Source organism: Plecotus auritus (genome assembly GCF_963455305.1).
Source record: "Plecotus auritus genome assembly, chromosome: 2".
Lineage (NCBI taxonomy): Eukaryota > Metazoa > Chordata > Mammalia > Chiroptera > Vespertilionidae > Plecotus > Plecotus auritus.
The window spans coordinates 1,575,370-1,601,484 of record NC_137771.1 but is presented as its reverse complement, the minus strand read 5'-3'; the positions used below and the strand labels follow the sequence as shown (position 1 = coordinate 1,601,484).

Here is a 26,115-nt window from a genome sequence, read left to right as displayed (position 1 = left end):
TCATAACAAAAACTGGAGCGGAGGGCGGGGCGGAGGCTCCTGGGACACCGAGAGCAAGCGCCGTCTCCCAGGACCGCTCGCTGCTACACCCGGGGAGCTGCCCGGGCCGGGAGCGGGCGTCCCGGGCCCCCGCTGGCGGGATAGGGAGGTGCCGGTCCCCGTGTCCCCGGGCGGCAGCACAGGGTGGCTCCCTTGGGACAGCATAGTGAGTAGCTCAGTAGATTTCAGACACTTGGGCGGGGGGACTGAGGGCGGGGGGGAGGGGGGGACAGGGGACAGGGCCCAGGGGAAGGGGACCACAATCCAGTGCTTTGAGGCCAACACACGTGACATGTATTTGGGCACGTGCTTTGCAAACGCTCACCGAGGACGCAGCGAGGCAGGGGAGGCCGAGGGCCCCGCGGGTCCAGGAGGGAAGCAGCTGAGGCTGGACCGAGCGGCCCTGGCCCTGGGCAAACCCTCGGGTCTGTACGGGCTGGCTGTGCCTTGGCCTTGTGCAGGGAGGCCGCGTGGCCGGGGGGCGGGGGGGCGGGCGGTGAGGGGTCTCAGGCTCACCCTGTGACAGATCCACACTCTGGGTGCCAGGGTGCCGGGCTGGCTGCAGAAACGCGCGCCCCTGGGGTGGATCCCGGGGGGCCTCTGGGTCCCGCACCTGCCTGGCCAAGGGTCGGCAGCCCGTGTCCTGCCCCACGGCCCCGGAGTGGGCGCAGCAGGGGCGAGGGTGTCCTTGCTGGGGGCTGGGGCTGAGGGACGCGAGGGAAGGGTGAGGAGGCCCCCGCTTCTGAACTTCCACTCGGGGGTGAGCGTCTATGCCCACAGGAGGAAAGCAGCTGAGGCTGGACGGAGGGCTGGGCCCCGAGGCCGGAGTCTTAGGACTGTCTGACTCCCGGGCTCCCTGGACCCCAGGGCTCCGGGCACAGGTGGCACCAGCAGCGGAGACCCGCGCGGCAGGGCCCAGGGGCCCAGGGAGGGACGTGCGGCTTGGAGGCGATGCTCCCCACGCACTGCCACGGGGACCAAGTGCTCTCGGCTGGGGTCCAAAGATGGATTCCCAAACGGCCAAGTGCTCGGGCCCGAGGGGCTGACCGGCCGGGACCAGCTGGCCTCGCGCGGATCGTGTTCAGGGTCACAGGAACATGGGCCTTCACATGTGCCGTGGGGGCTCTGGGGGGCGGAGGGGTGGGGACTGCAACACGGAGGAGGCTCAGCCGTAACAGAACGTGACAGTCTACAGAGGCAGGTGGACAGCAGGGGCGGCCCTCGGGGTGGACAGCAGGGGCGGCCCTCGGGGTGGACAGCGGGGGCGGCCCTCGGGGTGGACAGCGGGGGCGGCCCTCGGGGTGGACAGCGGGGGCGGCCCTCGGGGTGGACAGCGGGGGCGGCCCTCGGCGTGGACAGCGGGGGCGGCCCTCGGGGTGGACAGCGGGGGCGGCCCTCGGCGTGGACAGCGGGGGCGGCCCTTGGCGTGGACAGCGGGGGCGGCCCCCGGGGTGGACAGCGGGGGCGGCCCTTGGCGCTGTGATGGCTGGGGACACCCGTCCAAACATCCTCTTCCACAGTCACCACGCTAAGTAGGCAGACGCCGCCTTCTCCGGCAGGAAGCATCGTCGGGGTTACAGACGGTGGTGTTTCTGAGGGGACTCCTCACGGGGACCCCGTCCAGGTGAGGGACGGTGGCAGTTCCGAGCCTCACGGGGCAGCCCTGGCTGAGGGGAGGCCGCCGGGGCGGGGGCCGCGGCCGGTTGTGCCAGGCCCAGGGCCAGCCCTTCCTCAGCGCACGCCCGGCCGGAGCTGGGTCTCGCTGCCTCGCGTGGGCTTGAGAAAGGGGTGAAACCCCTCCCCAGGGACCCGCGGGCTGGGGGCATCTCCGGGGTCTCCCCACCAGGGTCTGGAGGGCGAAGCCGGCCCCCCGACACCCACATGACGACTGTCCGGCCGGAGCCGCGGGGACGTGCGTGTCGGAGGACACGCACCGTGAGACGCGCGTCACCCTCCCTGTCGGCGCGCGCACGCTTCTAAGGGCGGCTTGGCGACCTTTTCGCTCTCTCTCGTTGGGACACTGTGACTCTCTTCCTGCCAAACGATAGAAGAAATAAATAGGACACTTGTCTTAAAACGCAAACGCAACTCAGATTTCACAAAAAAACACATGATTGTCTGGAGAGGGACGGCGCGCGGCGGGACACGCGGGGACGCGGGACTCGGCCCGGGGAAGCCGCCCACGCCCTGGCTCTCGGTCACACAACACACAACCTATTACACGGGTTTGGTCCTTCACTGGGTACTTATATTAACATTATTTCTTCACAATAAGAATGTCTAATGCCAAAAAAAATACTGTTAAGGAAGAAATAAAATAAGAAAAGAAACCAATTAGAAAAAAAATTACAAGTTATATACAGATTAAGGTCAATTCCATCAGGGAAAACATTACGATGTGAACTTGGCCCCTAGGGGGATAATTTAAAGCCCAGGCGTGGGGGAAGGAGGCTGGTCCCGGGGTGGGGGGGGACGCGCGGCCCCGGCGGGCTGGGCTGTCTTGGCTGCAGGTCCCGGGTCCCGGCTGGCCGTCCCTCGGTTCTGGAGCCGGTCCCGCCCGCCAAGACCCCGCGCGGAGAGCAGAGCGGCAGCGCGTCCTGGATCCGCGGTCTCAGGCGCACGTGGAGCGTGGTGGCCGGCGCGGGGAGCGGGGAGTGTCGCCCACGCTGCCAGGGGTGCACCCGCCTCCTGCCCGTGCCCGTCTGACGGGACGGGTGAGGTGGACGACGGACCGGATGTGGCCAGCAGGCCTGCCTTCTGAAGAGCAGCAGAGGGGGCGGCTGGCCCGGGGTGGCGGGGGACAGACCGGGGGGAGGAACGTAAGCTGCCCGACCCACCTCTCTGACCTTCCCACATCATTGGGGGGTGGGGGTCTAGGGAGGAGCGCCTGCAGGCCACGGGCACGGATCCCATGTCACACAATGACAGGCACACGTCCCAGTGCCAGCCTCGGGCCAGCCTGGGACACGTCTCAGAATCCTTGGTACAGTCTGAACTGGCTCACAGGCGTGGCCCGGTGCCCGACCGCCCGGGGCCACCGAACTCCTCTGGCTTTACAAATAGGGCCGAGGATAGAAAACTTCCCCGTTAGCCACAGTCCCGAGGCCACGCGCAGCCCGTGCGGGCCCGGGAGGGCGTGGCTTTGCAAGTAAGCTCAGGTTCGAAGCGATGCAAAATTACTTTTACAAAACAATTTGCAAGTCCTTTTTCCATCTCTTTTTAAAAAATACTGTCTATTATTAAAACCACATGCTTAAATAGACTCTGTCGTCAATAAGGTCACCAAAAGGGCTGTTTTTGTCATTTTCACTATAAAAATCGTGTGTGGGCCGCTCCCTCCGCAGGGCACACCGGGTCTGTCCTCCCCGTCTGGGGCCCGAGGCGGCCCCGGCTTCAGTGCGGGAGGAAGTCCCGCCGGTGCCCGCCGGGCTGATGCCGCCAGGCCGTGCCGTGCGCCGTGCCCACGGCCGGGCGCCGGGCTGTCCTGAGGGCGCCCTCGAGACCCGTTCTCGGAGACGTGGGCCCGACGGCCTCAGGGACTTCGGTTTCTGGGTTCTCAGTGGAAAAGGCGAGTTAAACCGGGGGGTGGACGCTGAGGAGCGGCCGAATGCAGGCGAGTGGGTCTCCCCGGCCGCGAGCCGCGCCAGCTGCTGAGGCCCTTGCTGGGATTTCTGTCGCGATGCGGGGCCCGAGGTCACCTCGTGAGCCCCAGCTCCCGCGGGCCGGTCAGAGGTGGTTGATGGGGTTAAAGGCTCCAGCCTCGGGCGTGGGTCCCGCGATGTTCAGCCAAGCATCCAGGGGGCTCTGGGCGGCGGCGCGGAGAGGAGGGTCCTCGGAGAGGGACAGCATCATTGCGTACGCCTGGCGGGGAGGACACGCGACACAGGCCGGCAGGTGAGCCAGGGACCCCAGGCCGGCTCCGTCCTCGCCCCTCCCACCTCCCACCGCCTCGGCCCGCTCAGACCCACATGGGAGGAGAGAGGGCAGGTGCCAGGGCCCGGCCTATGGAGGCCAGACCCCCCCAACCAGGCCTGAAGGAGGGAGCCAGGAGGGCTGCAGAGGGGAGCGAGGACGCCGTGGTCCCGGCAGAGGGGTTCCTTGGCCTCTCAGGGTGTTCCCCCTGCAGTCACCTCGGCCACCCCTTTTCTCTGCCTGGTGACCCGCAAACCCGTGGGCAAACGGGCACCGTGGGGGCCCTGGAGGTGCGGGTGGTCATCGCTAAGACCCCGTCCGCAGTCAGTCTCTGCCCCGGGGGACGCCCGTGGGGACGGGGGTGCTGGGGGAGCCGAGCATGCCCAGTTCCAGGGCACCTACTGCCAGGAGCCATGGGGTGCGAGGTGACAGCACCCAAAGGGCGGGCTGGGGGCTCAACACTCCGGACAGAATTAGTAAAACGACAAAGACAGACACACAGACGGCTTTGCTGAGACCCGGGGCTGCAGAGCTGGCTGAGACCCTGTGCACTCCCGACGGGAGGGAACCAGGAGGCGGGTTCTGCGGCGGCTACACTCGGGAACGGGGCCGGTCAAGCCTGGGTCCTCCCTGACCCTGTCACGGTTCCCGCGTGGACCAGTGCCCCCTGCGGGGCCGCGTCCCTCTGGCAGGTCACAGAGGGCGGGGGCGGGGCAGCCTCCCCCTGGACACCTGCTCGCGGGCACCGCCTTCTGGGGACGAGAGGACAGTGACCTCCGCGTCCCTGAGTGACCTGGTCTAGGTCCTTCTGCTCTCCATCCTCCCCTCCCCCCCACGGCTGCTGCAGGGACGTGTCGGTCCTTGGGGCGTCTCTTTAGCCAATGCAATGGGCACGGGCGGGCCAGCGGGTCCTGGGCCCCCAGGCAGGCCCGGGGGTGGCCCCGCGAGAGGCCAGGCTGCCCCTGCCTCGCCTGGGGGAGGGGGAGGGGCTCTGCGGGTACCTACCTGGCTCTTAGCCTGCCTGTACAGGGTCTGTTTTAAAGCCTCAGAGTCTAGGGTGGAATCAAGCACATCCTTAACTTCAAACGCCTCCTCGGCTGCTCTGCGCAGGTCCAGCCCCTTCCCAAAAGGTGGCATCGGCTCCAAAGCTAAGAGACTGCCCGCCGGCTGCTGCTCGGCACACCTGCACCAACCGGAGAGGCCTCCGTGAGCCGCGGTCTCGGCCCTGCGCCGCCGCACGCACGCCACGGTCTCCACGAGCCACATGCACGAGACAGACACACAGACGCTCAGACACCGGGACGGAAGCCACACGGATGCAGGAAAAGCACGGACAGAGGACACGGAGCGGGTGAGTACACGCACACGTGTTGCGAGGAGCAGGCGGGGCCTCCAGGTTTCCAGGGACAAGGACAGAGGGGAGGCCTTGGCTCCCAAGACTCTGGGCGGCTGGCGGGGGGCGTGGGATGGGGTGCGCCAGGACCCCAGTCCCAGGACCCGGAGGGGGGGGATGGCTGTCTGTGGAGCGACTCCTCAGGGACTCCTGGAAGCTGGTACTGCCCCGTGGCCAGGGGGGTGGCCAGTCCTTGGGATTCAGGGGAAGGGGCTCTGGTTGGCACAACTTCCAAAACGATGGGGCTCAGTCCCGGCACCACGGCGCCCGCGGAGGCTGGACGGCACCCCAGGCGACAGCTACCGTGTGGCCCTGCTGCTGGACAGCTCTCTCCGCGCCGCCCCTCCACTCCGCTTCCTGGCCTCTGGATGTGCATGCATGTGCATGTGTGCACATGAGTTCATGTACATGCACACGTGTTTGCACATATGTGTTCGCGGGCGCACAGACATGCTAGTGCACACAAATGTGCATATATGCACGTGTCTGCATGCACACATTTGCATATGTGTGCATGTGTGCGTGTGCATGTGTGCGTGTGCATGTTTGTATGTGGTGTATGTGTGAGTGGCTGGGCCTGGCCCCCTCCCCAGGCTGGGCCTCTCCCTGGCCTGTGTGCAGAAGCCCCGTGGCAGAGACCTGCAGGGAGGAGGGGCCAGAGGGAGGGGGCGGGCCCGGCAGGTTTGGGAGTAAGTCACCCTCGTGATGCTCAGGGTCCTCCCCGGCTGGCCCCTGGCGCTCTCAGAGGCTCTGGCCATGGCCCAGAGGCTGGCACCCACCTTCGGGGGTGGTCGAAGCCCACGGCCAGAGAGGCGGGTGGCTCGTCGTCCTCCTCGTCCTCGTAGGCGCCCTGGGGCTCGGGCGTGGGGGACACGTTGTCGTCCTGGGACTTCCCCGCAAGGCTGTCATCGTCCTCTTCCTCCAGCTCCTCCTCCTCCTCCTCCTCGCCGTCCTCCGGCTTCCCGCTGGCCAGGCCTGGGCACGGCGCCGTGCCGTCCAGCTCCTGGGCCTCCGGCCTGAAACGACACGGGCGGGAGTTGGCCACCGACCCCCAAAGGCCGGCGACTCAGCTTCCGTCAGCGCTCCCCCCGCTGCACCCCCTGACCTCCCAGCCCCCCGGAGAGCTCGCCTTTGTGGCCACAGAATCCCTGAGCTGTGGTCCTGGGCTGTCCCTGCCGTGGTTCCGGCCCGTCCCCGCGGGGTGAGCGGCTTCAGAAGAGAAGGGTGCCGCTAAGCGCATAGCCGGGGGCAGGCAGGACCCCTCACTGGCAGGGCTCCTGGCAGGGCGGACACTAATGTGCGTGTCAGGGGCGCCGTGGCCAGCCTGGCGCTGGGCCAGGGTCCGCGGGGCAGGGGAGCTGTCCAGGGAGGTTTGTGGCCCAGCCTGAGGGACGCTGCTCCTCTGGCCTCGAGGACACAGGACGTGGATGGCCCAGTGGCCCCTCTGTGGACGGTGCTGGGTCCCGGGGTTCAGCGGACGGTGTTGGGTCCCGGGGTTCAGTGGACGGTGCTGGGTCCCAGGGTTCAGTGGACGGTGCCGGGTCCCAGGGTTCTGTGGACGGTGCTGGGTCTTGGGGTTCAGTGGACGGTGCTGCGTCCTGGGGTTCAGTGGACGGTGCTGGGTCTTGGGGTTCAGTGGACGGTGCTGGGTCCCGGGGTTCTGTGGACGGTGTTGTGTCCCGGGGTTCAGTGGACGGTGCTGGGTCCCGGGGTTCAGCGGACGGTGCTGGGTCTTGGGGTTCAGTGGACGGTGCTGGGTCCCGGGGTTCAGTGGACGGTGCTGGGTCTTGGGGTTCAGTGGACGGTGCTGGGTCCCGGGGTTCAGTGGACGGTGCTGGGTCTTGGGGTTCAGTGGACGGTGCTGGGTCCCGGGGTTCAGTGGACAGTGCTGGGTCTTGGGGTTCAGTGGACGGTGCTGGGTCCCGGGGTTCAGTGGACGGTGCTGGGTCTTGGGGTTCAGTGGACGGTGCTGGGTCCCGGGGTTCAGTGGACAGTGCTGGGTCTTGGGGTTCTGTGGACGGTGTTGGGTCCCGGGGTTCAGTGGACAGTGCTGGGTCCTGGGGTTCAGTGGACGGTGCTGGGTCCTGGGGTTCTGTGAACGGTGTTGGGTCCTGGGGTTCAGTCAGTGGCAGACCCGCTGGGACAGTTTGCCTCGGAGACAAGTCACCCGGCGTGCTGACCCCCGGGGGCCCCTCCAGCCCGGGCAGGGCTCTCCGCAGTGGGTCCCCATGACCACAAAGCATTGGGAGCAGGGGGCGAGCGGGAGTCCTTGCTTCCTTCAGGCCTGGGCTCGGCGCGTCAGCAAGCCCCTGACGGGGGTGGGGGGGGTGGGCGAGGCCCAGGTGGCCAGCACAGGTGCGGGAGGCGGCGGGCCAGGCACTCTCTGGCTGAGCCCACGCCTGGACCGGAGGTCTGAGCTCCCAGACCCTGCACCTCCTGGACCTGCAGGGCCAATGGGAATCCGTCCTCTGGGCCAGGGACACGTGTCTTCTCTCAGCAGCCGGCAGGGCGGGCCTCCTCCCCAGTGACCTTTGACCTCCAACAGGGCAGGTCTGGGGCTCGCCCTGGCGCCGGGGACCCGACCGTGTGCCCTGGCCCACGAGGAGGAGATGGATTCTGACAGCTGACCCGCCTTCTGGGGGGGCTGGACCCAGTGTGTTTCCCCGTCACCGGGCACCTGTGCGGGCACCGGGCACGTGCCCATCCCACCAGTTGGGGGGGGGGTCTGGACCAGGTGACGTGGCCAAGACCAGTCCCGTCTCTTTGTGGCTCTCCGTGGTGGCCTTGGGGGGGTCCTGGCCCCTCGGGGCCCTGTGCCCTATCGGGGACATAAGGCCCCCCGCCTCGCCCCCCATTCCCATGCTGAGGATGCTGTGAGCAGGCGGGCAGCTGCCGGTACCGGGACGCGGAGCACGTTCAGCCCGCAGCCCTGTGTGTCCTTCAGTGGGACCCGCACGCACTGGGCCATTTCCTATGCGGGGGCCTCTGCCTGGGGCCGGGGACCAGGCTCTTCATCTGGGTCCCCCTCCCCCACCCAGAGTATCGGCTCATTGGCAGGTGGCCCGCACCAGGGTGGGGTGCTCCTGAGGGTCCAGCGCGCACCATGGGGGGGCCCGGCGCCTGGTGCCGGCTTCAGACAGAGAGGACATGAGGACATGTGTGCAGGCCTCCAAACAGCTGCCCGGGGCGCGTGCATGTCCCCGGGGCGGCCGGGACACAGCCCACGGCCGGGCATCCACAGCAGGACCGTCTCTCCCGGTTCTGGGGCTGGCGCCTGAGGTCCAGGTGTCACGGGGCTGGTCCCTCAGGTCGTGAGGGGGACCCGGCCCAGGCCCCGCTCCGGGGGGCTGCCGCATCCTCGGCCTGTAGACCCACCCCCTCCCTGCTCCGTCTTCGCATGACACCCATCCTATGTGCACGTCTGCGTCCAAATCTCCCCCTTTACAAGGTCCCCAGTCATGTGGGATGAGGGTCACCAACCCCAGTGCGACCTCATGCTCCCCAATCAGGTCACGTTCCAAGGCTCCTGCGGCCCAGCCTCCGGCAGAGGGACCAGCAGGGGCACCTGTCAGCCCATGGGGTTCAGGGGCCGTGAGGCCGGGACCCCGGTGGGTGCGGAGTGAGGAGCATCTGGCCCAGACTGCCCCACGGATCTGCCAGGGACCCAGCGCTTGACGTGGGTGTATGTTGACCGAGACCCTGGTTCCCGCTTTCCACAGGGACGTGGGGCACCTCCAGCCCGGGCTGGGGCTCCCCGGACGGGGGGGTCCGAGGGCCTGGTGCGTGGCTGGCTCTGCCCGGCTCTCTGGGGACTCGGGCTGCCTCCTCCGTCGGAGCCTCCCTCACGCCCCCGCCCTGAGCAGCAGGGAAGCCCCGGCGGATGCGCATGCAAAGTCAGGGGGGAGGACGGCGCCCCGGGAATGCCGGCGACAGGGACCCCTCTCCTGAGGACTGCCCTCACCTCTGGGGGTGGATGGGGGCCCTGGGCCCGGGGACGGTCAGGCTGCAGCCCCCCCGTGGCCACCATGGTGGTCAGTGCCCTGGGCCCGGCTGGGAGGCTGGAGCCAGGTGCCCCATGCCTCTGGGCCTCCGTTTCCCCTCTGAAGAACTGGGGGATCGCACCCCGAGGCCTCTGGGAGTTGGCAGTGTCTCTGGTTCTCGGACCCCTGGTCTCCCAAGAAGAAGCTCTTCCTTTGGGGGGGGGGCAGGGCAGTGCCACCCCCCGCCGAGCCCCGTGATCGGGGTTGTGCAGAGCCCCCCTCCTTCTTGAACCCGAAGCCCTCATTTTTCTGCTGCTGCGGGTGTGTGTCTGTGTGTGCGTGCTCACGTGTGTGCGTGTGCGTGTCTGTGTTTAAAGGGGCAGCACTCTTGTTTGGAAACCTTCAGTGCCTGGGACTAAACAAGTGTCCCCGAGTCTCGGGCTGCGAGGACCGCGCAGGCACCCTCACGGGCCGACATTTGGTGGCACACGTGTGAACGTCAAGGCCGCGCCGTGGCCAGATGGAGAAACTGAGGCAGGGGTGGAGCCCTTGCTGACACTCCCCAGCTTCCAGGGCACAGCTGGGACGGAATGGGATCCGCTGCAGAGCCCGGGGGCCTGGCCCGGGGTGGAGGTGCCCTGCTCCGGGCTCAGCCGCACAGGGGGGCTGGGCGCCCACACAGCCCCGGGGCCCGGCAGGGGCTTCTTACCGTTTGTCTGTCCGCGCCGACGCTTGGCTCATCTCGCTGTTGGCGATGAAGTTCCGGATTTCGGAGAAGTAGGAGTCTTCCTTCTCGTCTAAAAGTGCGTGGGTGTCCGACTCAGAGGTGGGGGAGGAGGCTCTGGTCCCCAGGTGGTTCGTGAGGACCCCGGAGTGCTGGCTCACTGCGTGGAGGGGGATGGGGGGCCCTCAGCTGGACCGCTCCCTTCCCCACTGCTCCTCTCCCCATTCACAGCCCCATCATTCACGTTCTACCTACCCTCCACCCCCGTTCCTGAACCACCTCCCGGGGCCGTCTGCGGGCACACACCTGGGGTCTTCTCCCCTGGGGCCTGCTCCCCTGGGGCGTGCTCACCTGGGCTGTGCTCCCCTGGGGCGTGCTCCCCTGGGATGTGCTCCCCTGGGGCGTGCTCCCCTGGGGTGTGCTCCCCTGGGGCGTGCTCCCCTGGGGCTGTGCTCCCCTGAAATGTGCTCCCCTGGGATGTGCTCCCCTGGGGCGTGCTCACCTGAAATGTGCTCCCCTGGGATGTGCTCCCCTGGGGCGTGCTCCCCTGGGGTGTGCTCACCTGGGGCGTGCTCCCCTGGGGTGTGCTCCCCTGGGGCGTGCTCCCCTGGGGCTGTGCTCCCCTGAAATGTGCTCCCCTGGGGTGTGCTCCCCTGGGGCGTGCTCCCCTGGGATGTGCTCCCCTGGGGCGTGCTCCCCTGGGGCGTGCTCCCCTGGGCTGTGCTCCCCTGGGGCCTGCTCCCCTGGGCTGTGCTCCCCTGGGCTGTGCTCCCCTGGGGCGTGCTCCCCTGGGATGTGCTCCCCTGGGCTGTGCTCCCCTGGGGCCTGCTCCCCTGGGCTGTGCTCCCCTGGGCTGTGCTCCCCTGGGCTGTGCTCCCCTGGGGCCTGCTCCCCTGGGCTGTGCTCCCCTGGGGCGTGCTCCCCTGGGCTGTGCTCCCCTGGGGCGTGCTCCCCTGGGCTGTGCTCCCCTGGGGCGTGCTCCCCTGGGATGTGCTCCCCTGAAATGTGCTCCCCTGGGCTGTGCTCCCCTGGGGCGTGCTCCCCTGGGCTGTGCTCCCCTGGGGCGTGCCCACCTGGGATGTGCTCCCCTGGGGTGTGCTCCCCTGGGGCTGTGCTCCCCTGAAATGTGCTCCCCTGGGGCCTGCTCCCCTGGGCTGTGCTCCCCTGGGCTGTGCTCCCCTGGGATGTGCTCCCCTGGGGCGTGCCCACCTGGGACGTGCTCCCCTGGGATGTGCTCCCCTGAAATGTGCTCCCCTGGGGCGTGCTCCCCTGAAATGTGCTCCCCTGGGGTGTGCTCCCCTGGGACGTGCTCCCCTGGGCTGTGCTCACCTGGGGCGTGCTCCCCTGAAATGTGCTCCCCTGGGCTGTGCTCACCTGGGGCGTGCTCCCCTGAAATGTGCTCCCCTGGGCTGTGCTCACCTGGGGCGTGCTCACCTGGGGCGTGCTCGTGCTCGTGCTTCTTCAGGTGCCGGTCCAGGTTGGTCTGCTGCCCAAAGCAGCGGCTGCACAGGTGGCACTTGAAGGGCTTCTCCTTGTTGTGGATGTTGCGGACGTGCCGCTGCAGGTTGGAGGAGATGCTGAAGGACCGGTCGCAGTACTTACACCTGCGGGACACACACCCTCAGAGGAGGCCTCGCCGCCCGCGGCCCTGCCCCTGGTCCCGAGGTGGGCGCGGCACGGTGTGCCCAGAAGCAGGTGTTCAACCTGCACCTGCGGGCAGCGAACCATGTTGGGGTGTGCCCTCGCTGGAGGAGGGGGACCCGGTGGGGCGTGCCCCTGAGTGTGCAGCGCCCACACTCCCCAGCGTCTCTGTCCTCCGGGTGGTGGGTCACCCCGCTCGCTGGCCCTACACCAGCCGTGGGCAAACTACGGCCCGTTCGGCTGTTCTATCCGGCCCGTGGAGCCAAAAGAGCGGAGGGTTCTCTTGCTCTCCCCTCCGCTCCTTTACTTTGAATTTATATTAGTTCACACAAACACTCCATCCATGCTTTTGTTCCGGCCCTCCGGTCCAGTTTAAGAACCCATTGTGGCCCTCCAGTCAACAAGTTTGCCCACCCCTGCCCTACACCTTGCAAGTCCACCCACAGGGCGACGTGCTCCCAGCAGCCTCAAGGGGGCAGCACCTCACCATGGAAAGATGCTGAGGCTGGTCCAGGGAAGGAGGGGTCAGTAGACAGCTCCCTGCAGCTGTGCTCCCCTCAGAGACCCCCACCGGACGCGGGGCGAGGAGAGCTGGGACCTAGTGGGCCCTGAACTTGCTAGTCCATCGACTGGGGGGGCGGGGACTCCCAGGCTTTTGACCGTCAGGCTGCTTCCTCTGCAGGGACCACAATGACCTCACTGTCCTCCCTGACTGGGGGCAGCCCACACGCTCAGATCACCTGTGTGCCCCTGTGGGCACCACCTGCAGCCCGCGCGGTGCATGGGCTTCCGCCGCGCCCGCCAGAATATTCCGCTGACGTCCCTTTCATCCGAGCCAAGCGCTTACTGAGAGGAGACAGCCACGGCACACCATCTGAGACACCTGCGATGTGACGCGCCCCTGGGGGTGGGGCCCTCGTGCAGGGCCGGCCCTCACGCCCACTCTCACGACCCCCATACAGAGGCCGAAACAAGAGCTAGCGAAGTGCGCGTGGAGAAGCCAGACACCCAGCCAGAAACGGAGGGACCCAGGGCCCGAGAGGGGTGACCGAGAAGTCATCCGTGCTGCCCCCTCCTGGTGGTGGACGTCCAAGCAAGGCCGGTGACTGACAGGTGCTTGCACCTGCACCGTGTCCAGCTAAAGCTGCACTCTTGTGTGTATGTGCATGTGTGTGCACACAGTGCATATGTATTACTGTGTACGTGTGCCCGTGCACACGTGGGTACATGCGTGTGCACACAGTGCAGGTGTCAGTGTGCACATGCACGCTCATGCACATTTTGGTACGTGTGTGTGCAGGCGTGCGTGCACACAGTCCAGGTGTGTTGGTGTGCGCATGTTCATGCACATGTGGGTGCATGTAGTGTGGGTGCATGCACACATGTGGGTGCATGTAGTGTGGGTGCATGCACACATGTGGGTGCGTGTAGTGTGGGTGCATGCACACATGTGGGTGTGTGTAGTGTGGGTGCATGCACACATGTGGGTGTGTGCAGTGTGGGTGCATGCACATATGTGGGTGCGTGTAATGTAGGTGCATGCACACATGTGGTGCATGTGCAGACGGGCACAAACAAGAGCTCTGGACTCTGGAACTCCTCCAGGGACCCTGTCAGCCGCCCCTCCGTCCGGGGTTGTCAGGCCCCCACTGCCACCTGCTCCTCAGGCGGCTTCTGAGGAAGGGCAAGTGCAAGGCCACGCTGGCCCCAGCCCAGGTCTGGGCACCCGCCGCCTGCCCACCCCACAGGCGTGCCGGGCTGCGCTGTGGCCGCCTCGGTCTGTACCGTTTCTGCCAACAAGTCCCTGGAGGGCAGCGCGTGGCCCGGAGAAGCGGGGTCCTGATGAGAACGAGGCTGCGGGGCGCTGGCGCCCAGGCGGGAGGTCAGGACTTCGTGTGAGTCCCCCCTCCAGCCTCTGTGGGGCCGGGAGGGTGGGTGGCCACGCCTTCCGGGGGCACAGAGTCCCGAGTGGCCTCCCGGTTCTAATCTCAATAAACGGCCCAGACACACAAGCCTGTTTGAAACCGAGGGGAGCAGCAGCCCAGGGCTCCGGGGAGCAGGGCCTGTGAGCAGCTGGGATTGGCTTTGTAAATAAGCTGACAAGTGGCGACTGAAATGTACGGCCGCGCCGCATAGAGTGACACACCACTGCGCCAGGAGCGAGCGCAGATGGCGGCCACGGGACCTTGCCGTGACCTTGTCCGCGGCCACCGCAGGGAAGCCAGCCGCGATGGACACAGCGCGGGGCAGGGGAGGGTGGCATGGCCCCGGGCAGCGTCCCCCCCAACCCCCGCCGGCTCTCCCCACAAGGCCACACCCCAGGGAGAAATGCTGTCGGTAACTGTCAGGAAAGGGACAGAGAGGTTCTGGGACCAGCCCTAGTGCTAACGCTAAGGGAGGAGGAAGAGACGCCTGGGCCGGCACGGGTGTGGGGCTTCACGCCGATGGCAGGACGGGATCCCGGGAGGAACCGGATTGAAGGTGGGAGGCGGGTACCCCAGGTCCCACCAGGACCCACGGGCAGCCTCGGAACCTCGCCTCCACGGTGTGACTCGAGCCCCCGGGCGCCAGGACGGGTGGAGAAGGCAGCCCCTCCACCCCCATTCAGTCCTTTTGTTGTTGCTGAACCCTCACCCGGGATGTTTCCCCCGGTGATTTTAGAGGGAGAGAGGGGGCGACAGAGAGAAACACCGATGTGAGAGAGACACAGCGACGGGTTGCCTCCTGTGCGCCACCTGACCAAGGGCCCGGGCCGGGGAGGAGCCTGCAACCAAGGTTCGTGGCCTTGGCTGGAATCGAACCCGGAACCCTTTGGGCTGCCCGCCGACACTCTATCCACTGAGCCACACCGGCCAGGGCTCCAATTCATTTCTGTCCCTCCACCCTCATCTCCACGAAGCCTGCACGGAGCTGCAAGGACGAGGGTCTAAGGGTCCTTCCTTCCCGCCTCACTCTGACCAGGAGACGCCGCCAGCCGAGGGGCCCGGCCCGAGCCTCCCCTCCCCTCCAGGAAGCGGGTCAGTCATAGGAGAACGTGCCTGTCCGCCCCACGCCCAGGCTTGGGCCGCGGCCGGAGTCACTTTAGACGGCCAGGCTCGGACGTAAAAGGAAGCGGTGCGGGCTGTGTGGCGGGATCACCGGGTCATGCGCAGCCATGAGAGCCGGCGGCGAGCGGACGTCCGCCGGCCCCCCTGGCGCGCACACAGGGACGCACACATGGGGTGGGGTGCACATGTAGGCGGGCGGCGGGCGGAGGCTTACTCAGCCCCCCCCCCCCCCCCCGGGGCAGGGGGCTCCCCCTCTTTGGCAGGTTTCTGAGGCCGAATGTGTGTATTTCCCCTTTGCCACTTAAATCCTCCAGATGATCAAAGGCAGCCCGGAACCCCGTGACGTCACGGGCAGTCACCCCCCCAGGCCCCTCACCACAGGGCCGCCTCGCGCCCGGGAAAGGCAAGATCCTCAACGCCAACTTCCCAAGCAATTCCTGCTCCGTAAGCTGAACTCCCAGATCGGAGAGAACAAAAGAAATCAATGACAATCAAACGTTTCCATAAACACGGCCCGGCCCCCGGGGGCTTCGCATGGAACACGGTCTGGAGACCGGCTCGCGTTACAGAAAGACGGGGCGGCAGGCACCAGCCCGGCCCTCCGCGGCTGCTGGCCTTCGGCCGGCGGCACCCCGCTTCCGGGCGCCGCCACACGGGTGGTGAGCCGTGCGAGCCGGCCTTCCTCCAGCCAGGACGGGACACGTGTGGCCCTGTGATGGCCGGGGACACGCGTGACGTCTCAGGGAGGGCATAGGGACCATGACACCTGCAGGGGCCCCCTGTGGCCGCCTCCCCAGGGATGGGGACACCCCCCCACACACAGCTCAGTCTCCAGGGCCAGCGGGTGACTCAGGCTCAGAGTAGCCGGATGTGGGAACCTTCTGTCACCGACTTCCAGCCGTGACAGCTCCCTACTCCCAACCGCTGCCCCTCACGCCCCCAGCACAATGCTGGGCAGCGAAACCAGCGGCTCCCCAGGGGGCTCCCCAGGCCGCCAGCACCCATGGCTCTCGCCTAAAGTGCCGACCCCGGGCCCCTTCCCAGCCGGGTTCCTGAAAGCCAGGGTCCCCCGCAGCCCGCGCGGGCCCCGGGAAAGCCCAGGGACCAGGCCCAGGTCGGTGCGCGGGCGAGGCCCTCGGCTCGGACGGGGCCTCGGACCCCCCGCAAGTCACGGGGCATCTCTGAGCCTGGGCCCCAGGCCTTTGAAAGGAGGGTTGCGCCCCACTTGTTGTGAGCACCCCGCTGTGCTGTGTGGCGCACCGCTGCCCAAGAACTAAGGGGCGAGGTGGGGAGCGGACGCAGGGCTCTATCCAGGGCCTTAAGGGGACCTGCGCAAGACCCTGGGGTGCCCCGGCCTGGCTGGGACCCGCATTAGCTCAGAGCTCCGTTCCACGGTCCACCGGCCCTAGGCACCCCCCTGGCCCGGGGTCAGGTCAGCCACGGCCATCGGGAGGTGAACGAGGCTGGGCTGGTGGGGCGGGGGGGTCGGCTGAGGCTTCGCCGACAGACCACCCTGGGGCCTGGATTCTGGCAGGCCCTGCTCTGGGCCCCTGCCCAGCGGACGCACCCTCCTCCAGCCGGGATGGGCCGGGGCTGCTCCTTCATCCACCTCCTGCCTGGTCTGCACAGGCCCCAGGGCAGGACAGCAGGGGGTCAGGAGGGGCCGGAGTGACCGGGAAGCACAGCTGGTCCCCCCCCCGCGGCTCCCACCTGTACGGCTGCTCCCCGGTGTGTGTCCTCAGGTGTCGGGTGAGGTTCGCCGATCGGGGGAAGATCTTCCCGCAGTACCTGGGGGCGGGAGGCCGTCAGGAGACCCAGGGGCCAGGTGCTTCCTGGCGCAGCCCCCCTCCAACTCGGCATCTAGTCCCCCCCCCCCCAGCTCCTCCCCCGGGGCAGGTGGCCCGCTGCACAGCCTGGACTTCCATGCCTCCTGCGGCCCCAGCGCCCAGCTTAGCTCTACGGAGAGGCCACGAGCGGACCGACTGTCCTGCCGGGGCCTCGGGGCCGGTTCCCTCCTCAAACATCATCTCAGCCCAGAGCCCAGGGGTGCTGCGCCGGCTGAGACCGGCTGGGACAGGCTGGGCGGGCGGGGGCTGCTGGGGACGGACACAGCGGTCTCTTCCCCAAGATGGGGTGTCAGTCCCCACCCGGAGCCGCCGCTGAGCCTCGCGCAGCCCGCCCTGGCCTCTGCCTCTGGGACTCCCGCTGCCCGGCCGGCAGCCGCCTTCTGAGCTCGCTCAGCTTGGGGGAGGCAGGGGGAGTCCACCCCCAACACAAGAGCTTGCAGATCACGGACCATCTATGGCTGCTCTGCTGCAGGCTGTCCCTGGGTTTCCCTGGCAACGCAGGGTCGCGGGCTGTGCTGTGTCACCTGGGGCCACCCCCCCCCCCCCGCCCCACCCAGGGCGCCCGCCAGCCCCGGGGCCTCCCGGCTCACCTGCAGGTATAGCGCTCCTTGCCCTTCCTGAGGATGGGGTCGGAGAGCGTGGGGGGCGGGGAGCGGAAGTTGAAGGGGTGGTGGGGCAGGGGCTGCAGGGCGCTGGAGTCCGCCTTCATGGCCGCGAAGCTCTCCAGTTTCTCCGTCATGGTCTCGATGGCCGACATCTGTTGGCGTGAGAACGGGAGAGGCTGGGGGGCTCCGTGGAGCCACCCCCTCTCTTTGATGTGTTGTTTTTTTTGTTGTTAATCCGCGCCCCCGGGGATATTTTCCCATTGGTTTTTAGGGAGAGACAGAGAGAAGCATGGATGTGAGAGAGACACCTCGATGGGTTGCCCCCTGCCCGCACCCCAACCAGGGCCCGGGTGGGGAGGAGCCTGCAACCAAGGTCCCGCCCTTGACTGGAACCGAACCCGGGACCCGTTGGTCCTCAGCCCAGTGCTCTCTCCACTGAGCACATCGGCTAGGGCCCGCCCCTCTCAAAGTGTGGGGACCCACCCATGGGTGCCGGGTCCTCAGTGACAGCACGGCAGGGCCAGGCTGGGACGAGAGGCCACGCGGGCCTCAGGCCGTCACTGGAACCAGATATCCTGGCGTCTCCTGGGTTCTGGGCCGGATTCGTCCACCGACCGCGGCCCCAGCCCTTCCCCGGTCCTTCCCCAGAGCCCCCATCACAGCCCGGGGTCCCGGCTTGGGAGCCGGAGCCGCCCTGCCTGGCGTGGGGACCCAGTGAGGCCGTCGGCGCCCACGGGCCATCACGCCCCCGATGCTGAAACAGGCCAGCAACGCCTGCCGCCTGACCCCTGGCCATCACTCCTGACTGTCTAGTTTGGGTTAAAGACAACATTATATCTATTATTATTATTATTATTTTGAGTCTTGAAAAGTTAAGACAGTTACCTGAATCTCAAGGGATCACAGGGATCAGGACCTGAGGCGCCACCCCCCCCTAGTGGCGGGAGGCCATAATTGCAGGCAACATACTAAAAAGAATTCACAGCCTGAGACCGGACCTCACGAACTCCGTGGCCAGGGGCACCGTGCCAGCGCCACACGGCACAGGACACGGGGATACGGACAAGGAGCCGCCTCTCTGCTCCTCGGAGGTGCCAAGGGCTGTGAGGAGGAGGAGGAGGAGGAGTGTGGCCCTGGTTGTTCCCATGTGGCGGGCAGAGTCATGGTCACACTGTGCCTGCCCCAGAGTCCTGGGGGCTTGGGGACAGGAGAGCGGGGGGGCTGCTGCAGCTGCACTGGCCTTGGCAGCACCGTCCCCGACGGAGGGGCCATCCCGAGAGGCCTGCCGGGGCCTGGCCCTGCGGGGTGTGGGCGGGGCCTGGGCAGGAAGGGCATTTGCCATGGCCAGAGCCCCTCGGGGTGCAAGTTGGGGACCAACTGACTAATGGGCTAATGAATAGAAAATGATGTCTGCCCATATCAGCCCAGGCCACTGTGACCCCGGGCTGCCACCTTGTCCCATGCCGGCCCCGTCCAGGTGGCAGGACTTGTCCCTGCCCGGGCCCGTGATGGGCAGATGTGAACTGCCCCCTCAGCAGCTGTCCGGCCTCTCCCCGGCCCCTCCGTGGACAGTGGGACCCCCTGGAACACACACTGCTGCCTGCCCCCCCCTCCCCACTGGTCTGTTTTAGCTACCGTCTTGAAAGGTTCTGGAACTCTCCACCACTCTGACTCCCCAGGACCCCCAGAGGTGGTGAGGGGCCATGGCCAGCAAGACCTCCTTGCCCTGAGCCCTGGGGATGCCCACGCACGTCAGGCCTCAGGAGGGAAGGCCCTGGCCTGCCTGGATGTGACGGCAGCAGCACCGCCCTGAGCAGAGGCTCGGGCCATGTCATTAGGCCACTTACTGGTCATCTCCCAACTGTCCGCCCACCTAGCTCTGGGCCCACAGGCGGGGGGGTGGGGGGGCGTGGAAGGACCCAGCTGACAGGGGTCAGTGCGTCCCGCCGGCCCCTGGTTGTCAGGCCTGGGTGGGTCTCAGAGCCTGCAGTCCGCTGGCCCTGCCCGCTCTGCCCCGTCCGATATTCCGGGCCCAGCTCCCCGCAAACAAACACAGGATGCGCCTGGCCGGCCGGTGGCCCCCAGCCCGCGGTTCCCAGCCGGCCTCGAGGAAAATCGGGGGAAGTTGTTAACCCAGCCCCTGGCCCGGCGAGACAATGGGGCTCTAAGTTTAGCTGGGAACCCGGCGGGCGCAGGTTTCAACCTGGGGGTTTGTCCAAGGCCGGGCTCCGAGCAGAACAATGCTCGTCTGGAGTCTGGGCTCGCCCAGGACCCTCTGGGCTGAGGGGTAGGGGGGTGGCTTTGGGGGGCTGGGCCCCACGCAGTGAGGACAGGTGGGCGCAGGGGCAGGGAATCGGGGCCTCCGCCTGGCCCTGCGGGTCCCCTCAGCTCTGTGGCCCCTCTGTGCCCACCCCTGGGAGGCCAAGGCCTGAGGGGCAGGCGTGAGTGCCCGCAGGCCTGGGGGCTGTGGTCTCCTTCCCACACCCAAACTCCAGTGTGGGGGGTGGCCTCCCACCCTCTCCAGCCTCCAGGGACCCTCTGCTTGTCTCCTGCGCCTGCCTCCTCGCCCCGCTCTGCCCCTGGACACACAGCCATCCTTTTCTGGTCTTTCTGGCCAGGCACCCCAAGGCTCGCACACCCCAGAAAGGCCTGTGCACCTCCACGTCCCGCTGTGTCCCTCCTGCTGAACCTTCCACTCATATTCTTGGCTTTACTCCCTCTGAGCTCTGCCCACCGCCCCTCCCGCAGCCGGGTCATGGCTGGGGGGGCCCTGTGGGCCGGGGTCCTTGGCTGCTTCTGAGGGCCCCACAGGGCTGCCCCCACCAGAACCCACTTCCTTCCGCTCGTGTCCTGGCCCTTCACCCCTCCGGCCTCAGGGTGCTGCATGGTCCGAGGGAGAGACCCCGGGCATCTGACGGGCAGGTGGGAGGGCTGCCGCCCGCCTCGGGGTGTGGCCCGGCCTGGATGGGCCTCGGGCTCCTGCCCCCCCGCCCCCCGCCCCGTGCCCAGCCCAGCTCACCTGGGGGTGGAAGAGCAGAGGGGGCGGCCGCAGGAACTTCTCCTTCAGGACTCCCACGGGGTCTGGCACCTTCCGCTTCTCCACCCTGCTGGACAGCAACGCCGAGGGTTACGTACCCCCAGGGCCCGCGGGCTCCTGTCTGCGCCCCTCGGTCACGGGGCCTCGTCATGGCGGCTCTGCTTCCGTGGTCCCAGGTCCCTGAGTCTCACCGACGCCCTGCCCACTGAGCCCTGGCTCCCTCCCTCCCGTGCCCCCAGCACCTCACCAGCTCTGGGCCCCCCCAGTCTCCCCAGCACCCCCCACCCCAGCTGGGGCGTCCGTGACCGTGCGAACGCTGACCGTGGAGCCTGGGACCGTCTCCGGAGCCCCTCGCACCCCGTGCACCAGCCCCGCCCCGTCCCCTCTGTCGGGGTCCCCGGGGTTGTCACAGCAGAACACGGGGCACGCAGGAGGCTGCCACCGACACCCCGACGTCCCTGTCCCCGGCCCTGGGCACCGGGCGCTCTGCCCAGCTGGTAAGTGGCCAGCGGGCTCTGTCCTGGGGAAGCCACGGGGCCCCCTCCTGTGGCCGGGCCGCCTCCACCTGGGCCCTGGCGGCCACATGCCGGGACACGCGCTCATCACACAGCAGGGAGGACGTGGCCGGCAGCCCCTCTCCCCTGAGGTCCCCTGAGGTCCCCTCTCACCCAGGGCCCCCTCATCCGGGATCCCCTCATCCAGGACCCCCTTGCCCAGGTCCCCCCCACCCAGGCCCCCCCTCGCCCAGGTCCCCCCCACCTAGGCCCCCCCACCCAGGCCCCCCCTCGCCCAGGTCCCCCCCCCACCTAGGCCCCCCCACCCAGGTACCCCCCACCCAGGCCCCCCCTCGCCCAAGGCCCCCCACCTAGGCCCCCCCTTGCCCAGGTACCCCCCACCCAGGCCCCTCCTCGCCCAGGTTCCCCCTCGCCCAGGCCCCCACTCGCCCAGGTCCCCCCTCGCCCAGGCCTCCTCTCACCCAGGTCTCCTCACCCAGGCCCCTCCTTGCCCAGGTTCCCCCCACCCAGGTCCCCCCTCGCCCAGGCCCCCCCTCACCCAGGTCTCCTCACCCAGTTCCCCCCTTGCCCAGGTCCCGCCCACCCAGGTCCCCCTTTGCCCAGGGCCCCCCTCACCCAGGTACCCTCTCATCATTTCCCAGCAGCGCCTGCCTCAGTTTCCCCTCGGGGTTGAGATTTAATCTAAACGGGGGAAACCCTCTTCACAGCCAGACACAGCCCCTCTGAGCGAATCCCGGGCCAGCGGGCCTGCTTGGCTCCTGCGAGGCCCCGCTCCCGTCCCCTTTTCATGAGGGTGTCTTCCCGGGCCCAGCGGGGCGCTGCCACAGCCGGACGGGACGGCCCAGGAGACGCAGAGCCGCCGAAACCCAGGGCGGGAGCGCCTCCCGGGTAGCCCCGCGGAGGGCCCGGGTCCAGGCGGGGGAGGGCGGGGGCGGGAGCCGCAGGACGGGCCTTGGGGAGGCCCCCTCCGGGGGAATAGACCAGTGGTTAGCAAACTGGGGCTCACAAGCCACAAGGGGCTCGCGAGCCGCGGTTTGCCGCTCTGTTGACTAATGAGTTTGCCGACCACTGGGATAGGGGCTTACTCACAAGGAACAACAACAGCCTGTAATTATTGGAATCGAGAGTCTAGTCAGTGGTCGGCAAACTCATCAGTCAACAGAGCGGCAAACCGCGGCTTGCGAGCCGCAGTTTGCTGACCACTGGAACAGACGAACCCCTGGGCGCGGCCCCGTGGGAGTGGAATCGGCTCCGAGGGCTTAGCCGAGGCCCCTCAGAGCTGGGCCCTGCCCGGTCCGCCTTCCCAGGGGACACGAGGCTGGTGGCAGGGGCCGAGGGGGGACCCCATGGGAGGAGGGCTGGGTGTGGCTCCACCCCTTCTGCCTTCATGCTGATTTGGGCCACACGGCGGCCTCACAGGCTGGCGAGGGGGACCCGGGTGGGCATGGAGGGCAGGGCGGGAGACTGGCCCCCACCCTCGCTGGCACCCCTGCCTGATGGGGCTTGTTTCCCACGTCCTTCAGCAGCGTGACCTCTCCTGAACGCCGAGCCCCGGCCCCGCTGGCCCTCGGGGAGCGAGCAGCAGGCACACGGGCCCTGGGGTGGCCGCCCGGCCCTTGCTCCCTGAGCACCAGGCATGTGTGTACACGCGTGCGCACTCGCCTCCCGCCCAGAGGCAGGGCCTGCGCCAGCTGCACCGCCAGTGCCCGCGGCCTGCACCTCGGCTCCCTCCCGACCTGCATGTGCTCAGCCCTCTCCGGGGGCTCAGCCAGGCTCCCCAGGGCACAGGTGGGGGTCAGACCCTCCCACCTCACAAACCCCAGATCAAAGGCCAACAGACACTGGGGAGGACTAAGGTGGCCCCTCCCCCTGGGAGGGTGGCCAGGTAAAGGGACACTGATTTGTGTCAGCCCTAAAGCTTCCTCCTCCCCCTGCTTCCCCTCCACGGGCAGGGGCTCCCCCTGACTCCCCTGGGCCACCAGGAAGGCGGCTGTGCCTCTGAGGTGCGTCCAGAGGGAAGCAGAGACACTGGGGAGAGGGGAGGGCGAGGGCGGGTGTGAGTTTTGTTGGGGAGGGGGGCGAGCTGGTCCAGAAGACAGCTGGAGGCTCAGGGGCCTGGGGTGGGGTCCGAGGGGGGCTGTGGGGGTGGGGGGAGCTCAGGCAGCGCAGAGGGTAGCCCAGTGGCCGTCAGCGAGAGGGAGCGTGAGCTCCAGGAGACCCTGCCCTGGCCTCCCGAAGGGGCCCCGGCCAGGCACCCACACCAGGATCGGGCCGAGCCAGCGTGGGCTCCGGCACAGACTGCCGAGCGAGGGCGCCCCTGAGCCAGCCAAGGCGGGGGGGGGGGGGGCCTGGGGGAAGCAGGAGAGGCGGGACCCGCCCGGCTGGCCCTGTGGCCCTGGGAGGGCAGCGAGGGCAGGGCCTGTGGTACCTGTAGATGGGGTCCATGAAGAAGGGTGACGGCTTGGCGTAGTGCAGGGAGGGCTGCTGGGGCAGCTGAGCGGGGCAGGCCTTGGGCAGCCCGTCGCCCGCCGCCAGCTTGCGCTCCCCGTAGACGTGGTTCTGGCGGGGCTCCCGGCCGCCGCCGTTCAGGCTGGCCCGGGCGCGGCTGCCGATGCTCAGGTCCAGCGGCTGCTCCTCGCCCGCCGCCGCCGCCGCCGCGGGGCCCGCCTTGGGCGCGGGCGGGATGGGCGGCGCCTCTTTGGGTTTGGTGGTGAGGTCGAAGGGGCACTCGGTGCTGGGGCCACCCCCCTTGAGGGCGTCCCGGGGCGACTTTGGCTCGGCCTTGACCAGCAGGCTGTGGGCGAGGGTGCGGTCGGCGAGGGGGTAGAGCGAGGGCGGGAAGTCGGGCAGGAACTGGAAGGGGAACACGGAGTGGTAGGGCAGCGCGCCCAGCCGCTTCTCCGGCACGCCCACGAAGCCGGGCCCGAAGTACTTCTCCGCGATGGACGCGATGGCCTTGATGGAGTCGCCCGTGGCGCCGGCCGCCAGCAGCTGCTCGTCGGGCGGCGGGAAGAAGGAGTGCTGGGCGTAGAAGACGGGCACCTCACTCACGCTGTTGGGGGCCCCCGGCGGCCCCGCGCCACCCCCGAAGTCGGGCTTGCCCTCGGCCGCCTTGCTCTTGCCCTTGGCCTTGTCGCGGTCGCTCTCCGCGTCGCTGTCCAGGTCCGAGCCGGTGCCCGTGGTCGTGTCCAGGTCGGTCCCGGTCGTGGTGTTGATGTCCTCGAAGTCGCTGCCGTCCGACAGGTCGCTGCTCCGCGCCTTGAGCTTCTCGGGGTACGCGTCCTCCAGGGGGCCCTCGAACTTCTCCTCGGGCCCTGTGGCGCCCGGGGCACCCTGGCCACTGCTGCCCACGGCGGAGACCAGGGGCAGCGCCGGGTTCCCCAGGGGGCTGGGCAGCTTGGCGTCCTGGGTGTGGTTCAGGGGGCTCTTGAGCAACGGCGTGGGAGGTAGCAAAGGCGGCCGGGGGTACAGGGACGGCGGGAAGATGCCGGGGAAGCCAGGAGTCAGCGTGGGGAAGGCCGGGGGCGCCGCCGAGAAGGGCAGGCTCCCCGGGTGCGGCCGGGAGGGGAAGTACTCGTTGAAACCCAGGCCGGCGTGGTTGAGGTTGGGGGGCGCCTTGGCCTTGTCCAGCAGGGGCCCGGGGGCGAGGGGCAGGCCCGGGGAGAAGAGGCCGCCGGGCGGGTAATGGCTCTTGCCCTCGCAGAAGCGCCGGTGCTTGTTGAGGGAGGAGGTAGTGCTGAACATCTGCCCGCAGTCCTTGCACTTGATCTGCGTGCGGCAGTCGGCGTGCATGCGCTTGTGGCGGCACAGGTTGGAGAACTGCGTGTAGGACTTGTGGCAGACCTCACCTAAAGGGTCAGCAGAAAGCACGCAAACACGCTATGAAATGACCAGGAGGCGGTGGGGGGGGCAGGAGGAGGGGTGCTTCTGGCCCTGGTGCTCCTGTGTGTGTGTGTACATGTATGTCACTATGTATGCATGTGTATGTGCAAGTGTGTAGATGCACACATGTTCACGTGAGGATGTGCATCGGTGGGCACATGTATTATGTATGCATGTAGACATGTGTGCATGCATGGCGCACACAGATGTGGAAATGACATGCACGTGTGCATGAGTATGTGTTCATGTGTGTGCATGTTGGGCATAAATGGGTGCATGTTGTGAATGTGTGCACAAGCACACACACAAATGTATGCATGTCACACATGCATGTGAATGCCACTCACATGCACACAAGTGTGTTCACGTATTGCACAGTGAGCGTGTGTGCATGCCATACACGTGTGCATGCATATGTTGCATTGTGTGTGCACATCTGCATACTCATGCCTACAAGCACATGTACATACATACACACATGTGCACACCACCCTAGGGCTGGCCTTGTCTCCAGCATGAACGGTCAGAGGCTACTCCTGCGTCCCCTGCGCTCCCTGCAGCTAGGCTAGTCCTCACGCTCTGTGGGAGGGGAGCGCGTGCCTGCACCCCTCCCTGCGTCTGTAATGGGGGGCAAGGACTCCGACCCCCAGGTGGGCAAAGCCAGGCGGCAGCCATGTGGCTCGCCAGGACCCACCTCCCTTCCTGCCCCATCGGTGGGGCTGCTCTGCAGTGTGGGGTGAATCCCGACCCCCACACCAGACCCCCCGTTTCTAATGGTGCGTGTCCCCAGCAGCCCGTCCCAGGCCCTGGGACCTGCAGCCCAGCGAGGGCAGCCAGGCGGGCACCCACTCAGGAGCGCTGGGCTGGGGGGCCTGGGTTCCTGGCCTGTGTGGTCGCCGTGTGGGGTGGCCTGAAGGTGGGGGTGAGGGAGCCCCGGCAGGGCCTGCAGCGGGGGCTGGGCCCACGTCAGAGGAAAGTGGAACCTCCCCGAATGGGGATCAAGAGGCAGTGCCGTCTCTGCTCTGGACAGGAGAGGGCAGTGCCGGCTGGCGCCGAGCGCAGGCCCCAGAGGCCCAGGGGACCCGCCGCAGCCATTTCCCGGTGGCCCGTGAGCCACCAGCGTTCCTTCCTCCCGTGATCCAGCCGCAGGAGGGACACGCGCACCCCCGCGCCTCTCCCCGCAGGACAAGTGCGTCCTGATGCAGCCCCGGTGGGAACAATGGCTTCCGCATGCTTCTGGCTCACCGGCCCTCGCTGGCCTGAGGCCACGCATCCAGCCGGAGCTGCCGGATGGCCGCGCCGTCCATCACAGCATCTGTTTATGTGAGCCCTCTGCCTCCTGGCCGGCGGGCGTGCCCAGGCCTTTTCAAGGGGAGAGGCTGCCTCACTGAACCACATCTGCCCCTTGGGAGGCAGGGACCATCTATAAATACCCCCAGGCCCCGCCCAGCTCTGGGGAGGGGGAGGCCGTGCTCAGCTCAGGCCTGGCTGGA

General features: G+C 67.8%; 1 protein-coding gene across 2 annotated transcripts in view; it reads right to left on the bottom strand.

Annotated features, from left to right (window-relative positions):
• Positions 1 to 3,765: 3,765 nt before the first annotated feature.
• The window catches only part of PRDM16 (PR/SET domain 16), a gene marked incomplete at its 3' end in the record, with an annotated part of 293,838 nt that continues 271,488 nt past the window's right edge, over positions 3,766 to 26,115 (bottom strand). Inside the window, exons 9-17 of one of the 2 annotated variants that reach the window (XM_080658196.1) lie at positions 23,169 to 24,588; positions 20,208 to 20,295; positions 17,174 to 17,340; positions 16,447 to 16,524; positions 11,483 to 11,652; positions 10,034 to 10,208; positions 6,124 to 6,360; positions 4,957 to 5,134; positions 3,766 to 3,900 (exon numbers count right to left, since the gene is read on the bottom strand). In XM_080658196.1, the coding sequence (XP_080514322.1) occupies positions 3,766 to 3,900; positions 4,957 to 5,134; positions 6,124 to 6,360; positions 10,034 to 10,208; positions 11,483 to 11,652; positions 16,447 to 16,524; positions 17,174 to 17,340; positions 20,208 to 20,295; positions 23,169 to 24,588 (2,648 nt within the window). The remainder of the gene's footprint in view (positions 3,901 to 4,956; positions 5,135 to 6,123; positions 6,361 to 10,033; positions 10,209 to 11,482; positions 11,653 to 16,446; positions 16,525 to 17,173; positions 17,341 to 20,207; positions 20,296 to 23,168; positions 24,589 to 26,115) is intronic. The other variant, XM_080658197.1, reaches the window with a different exon arrangement.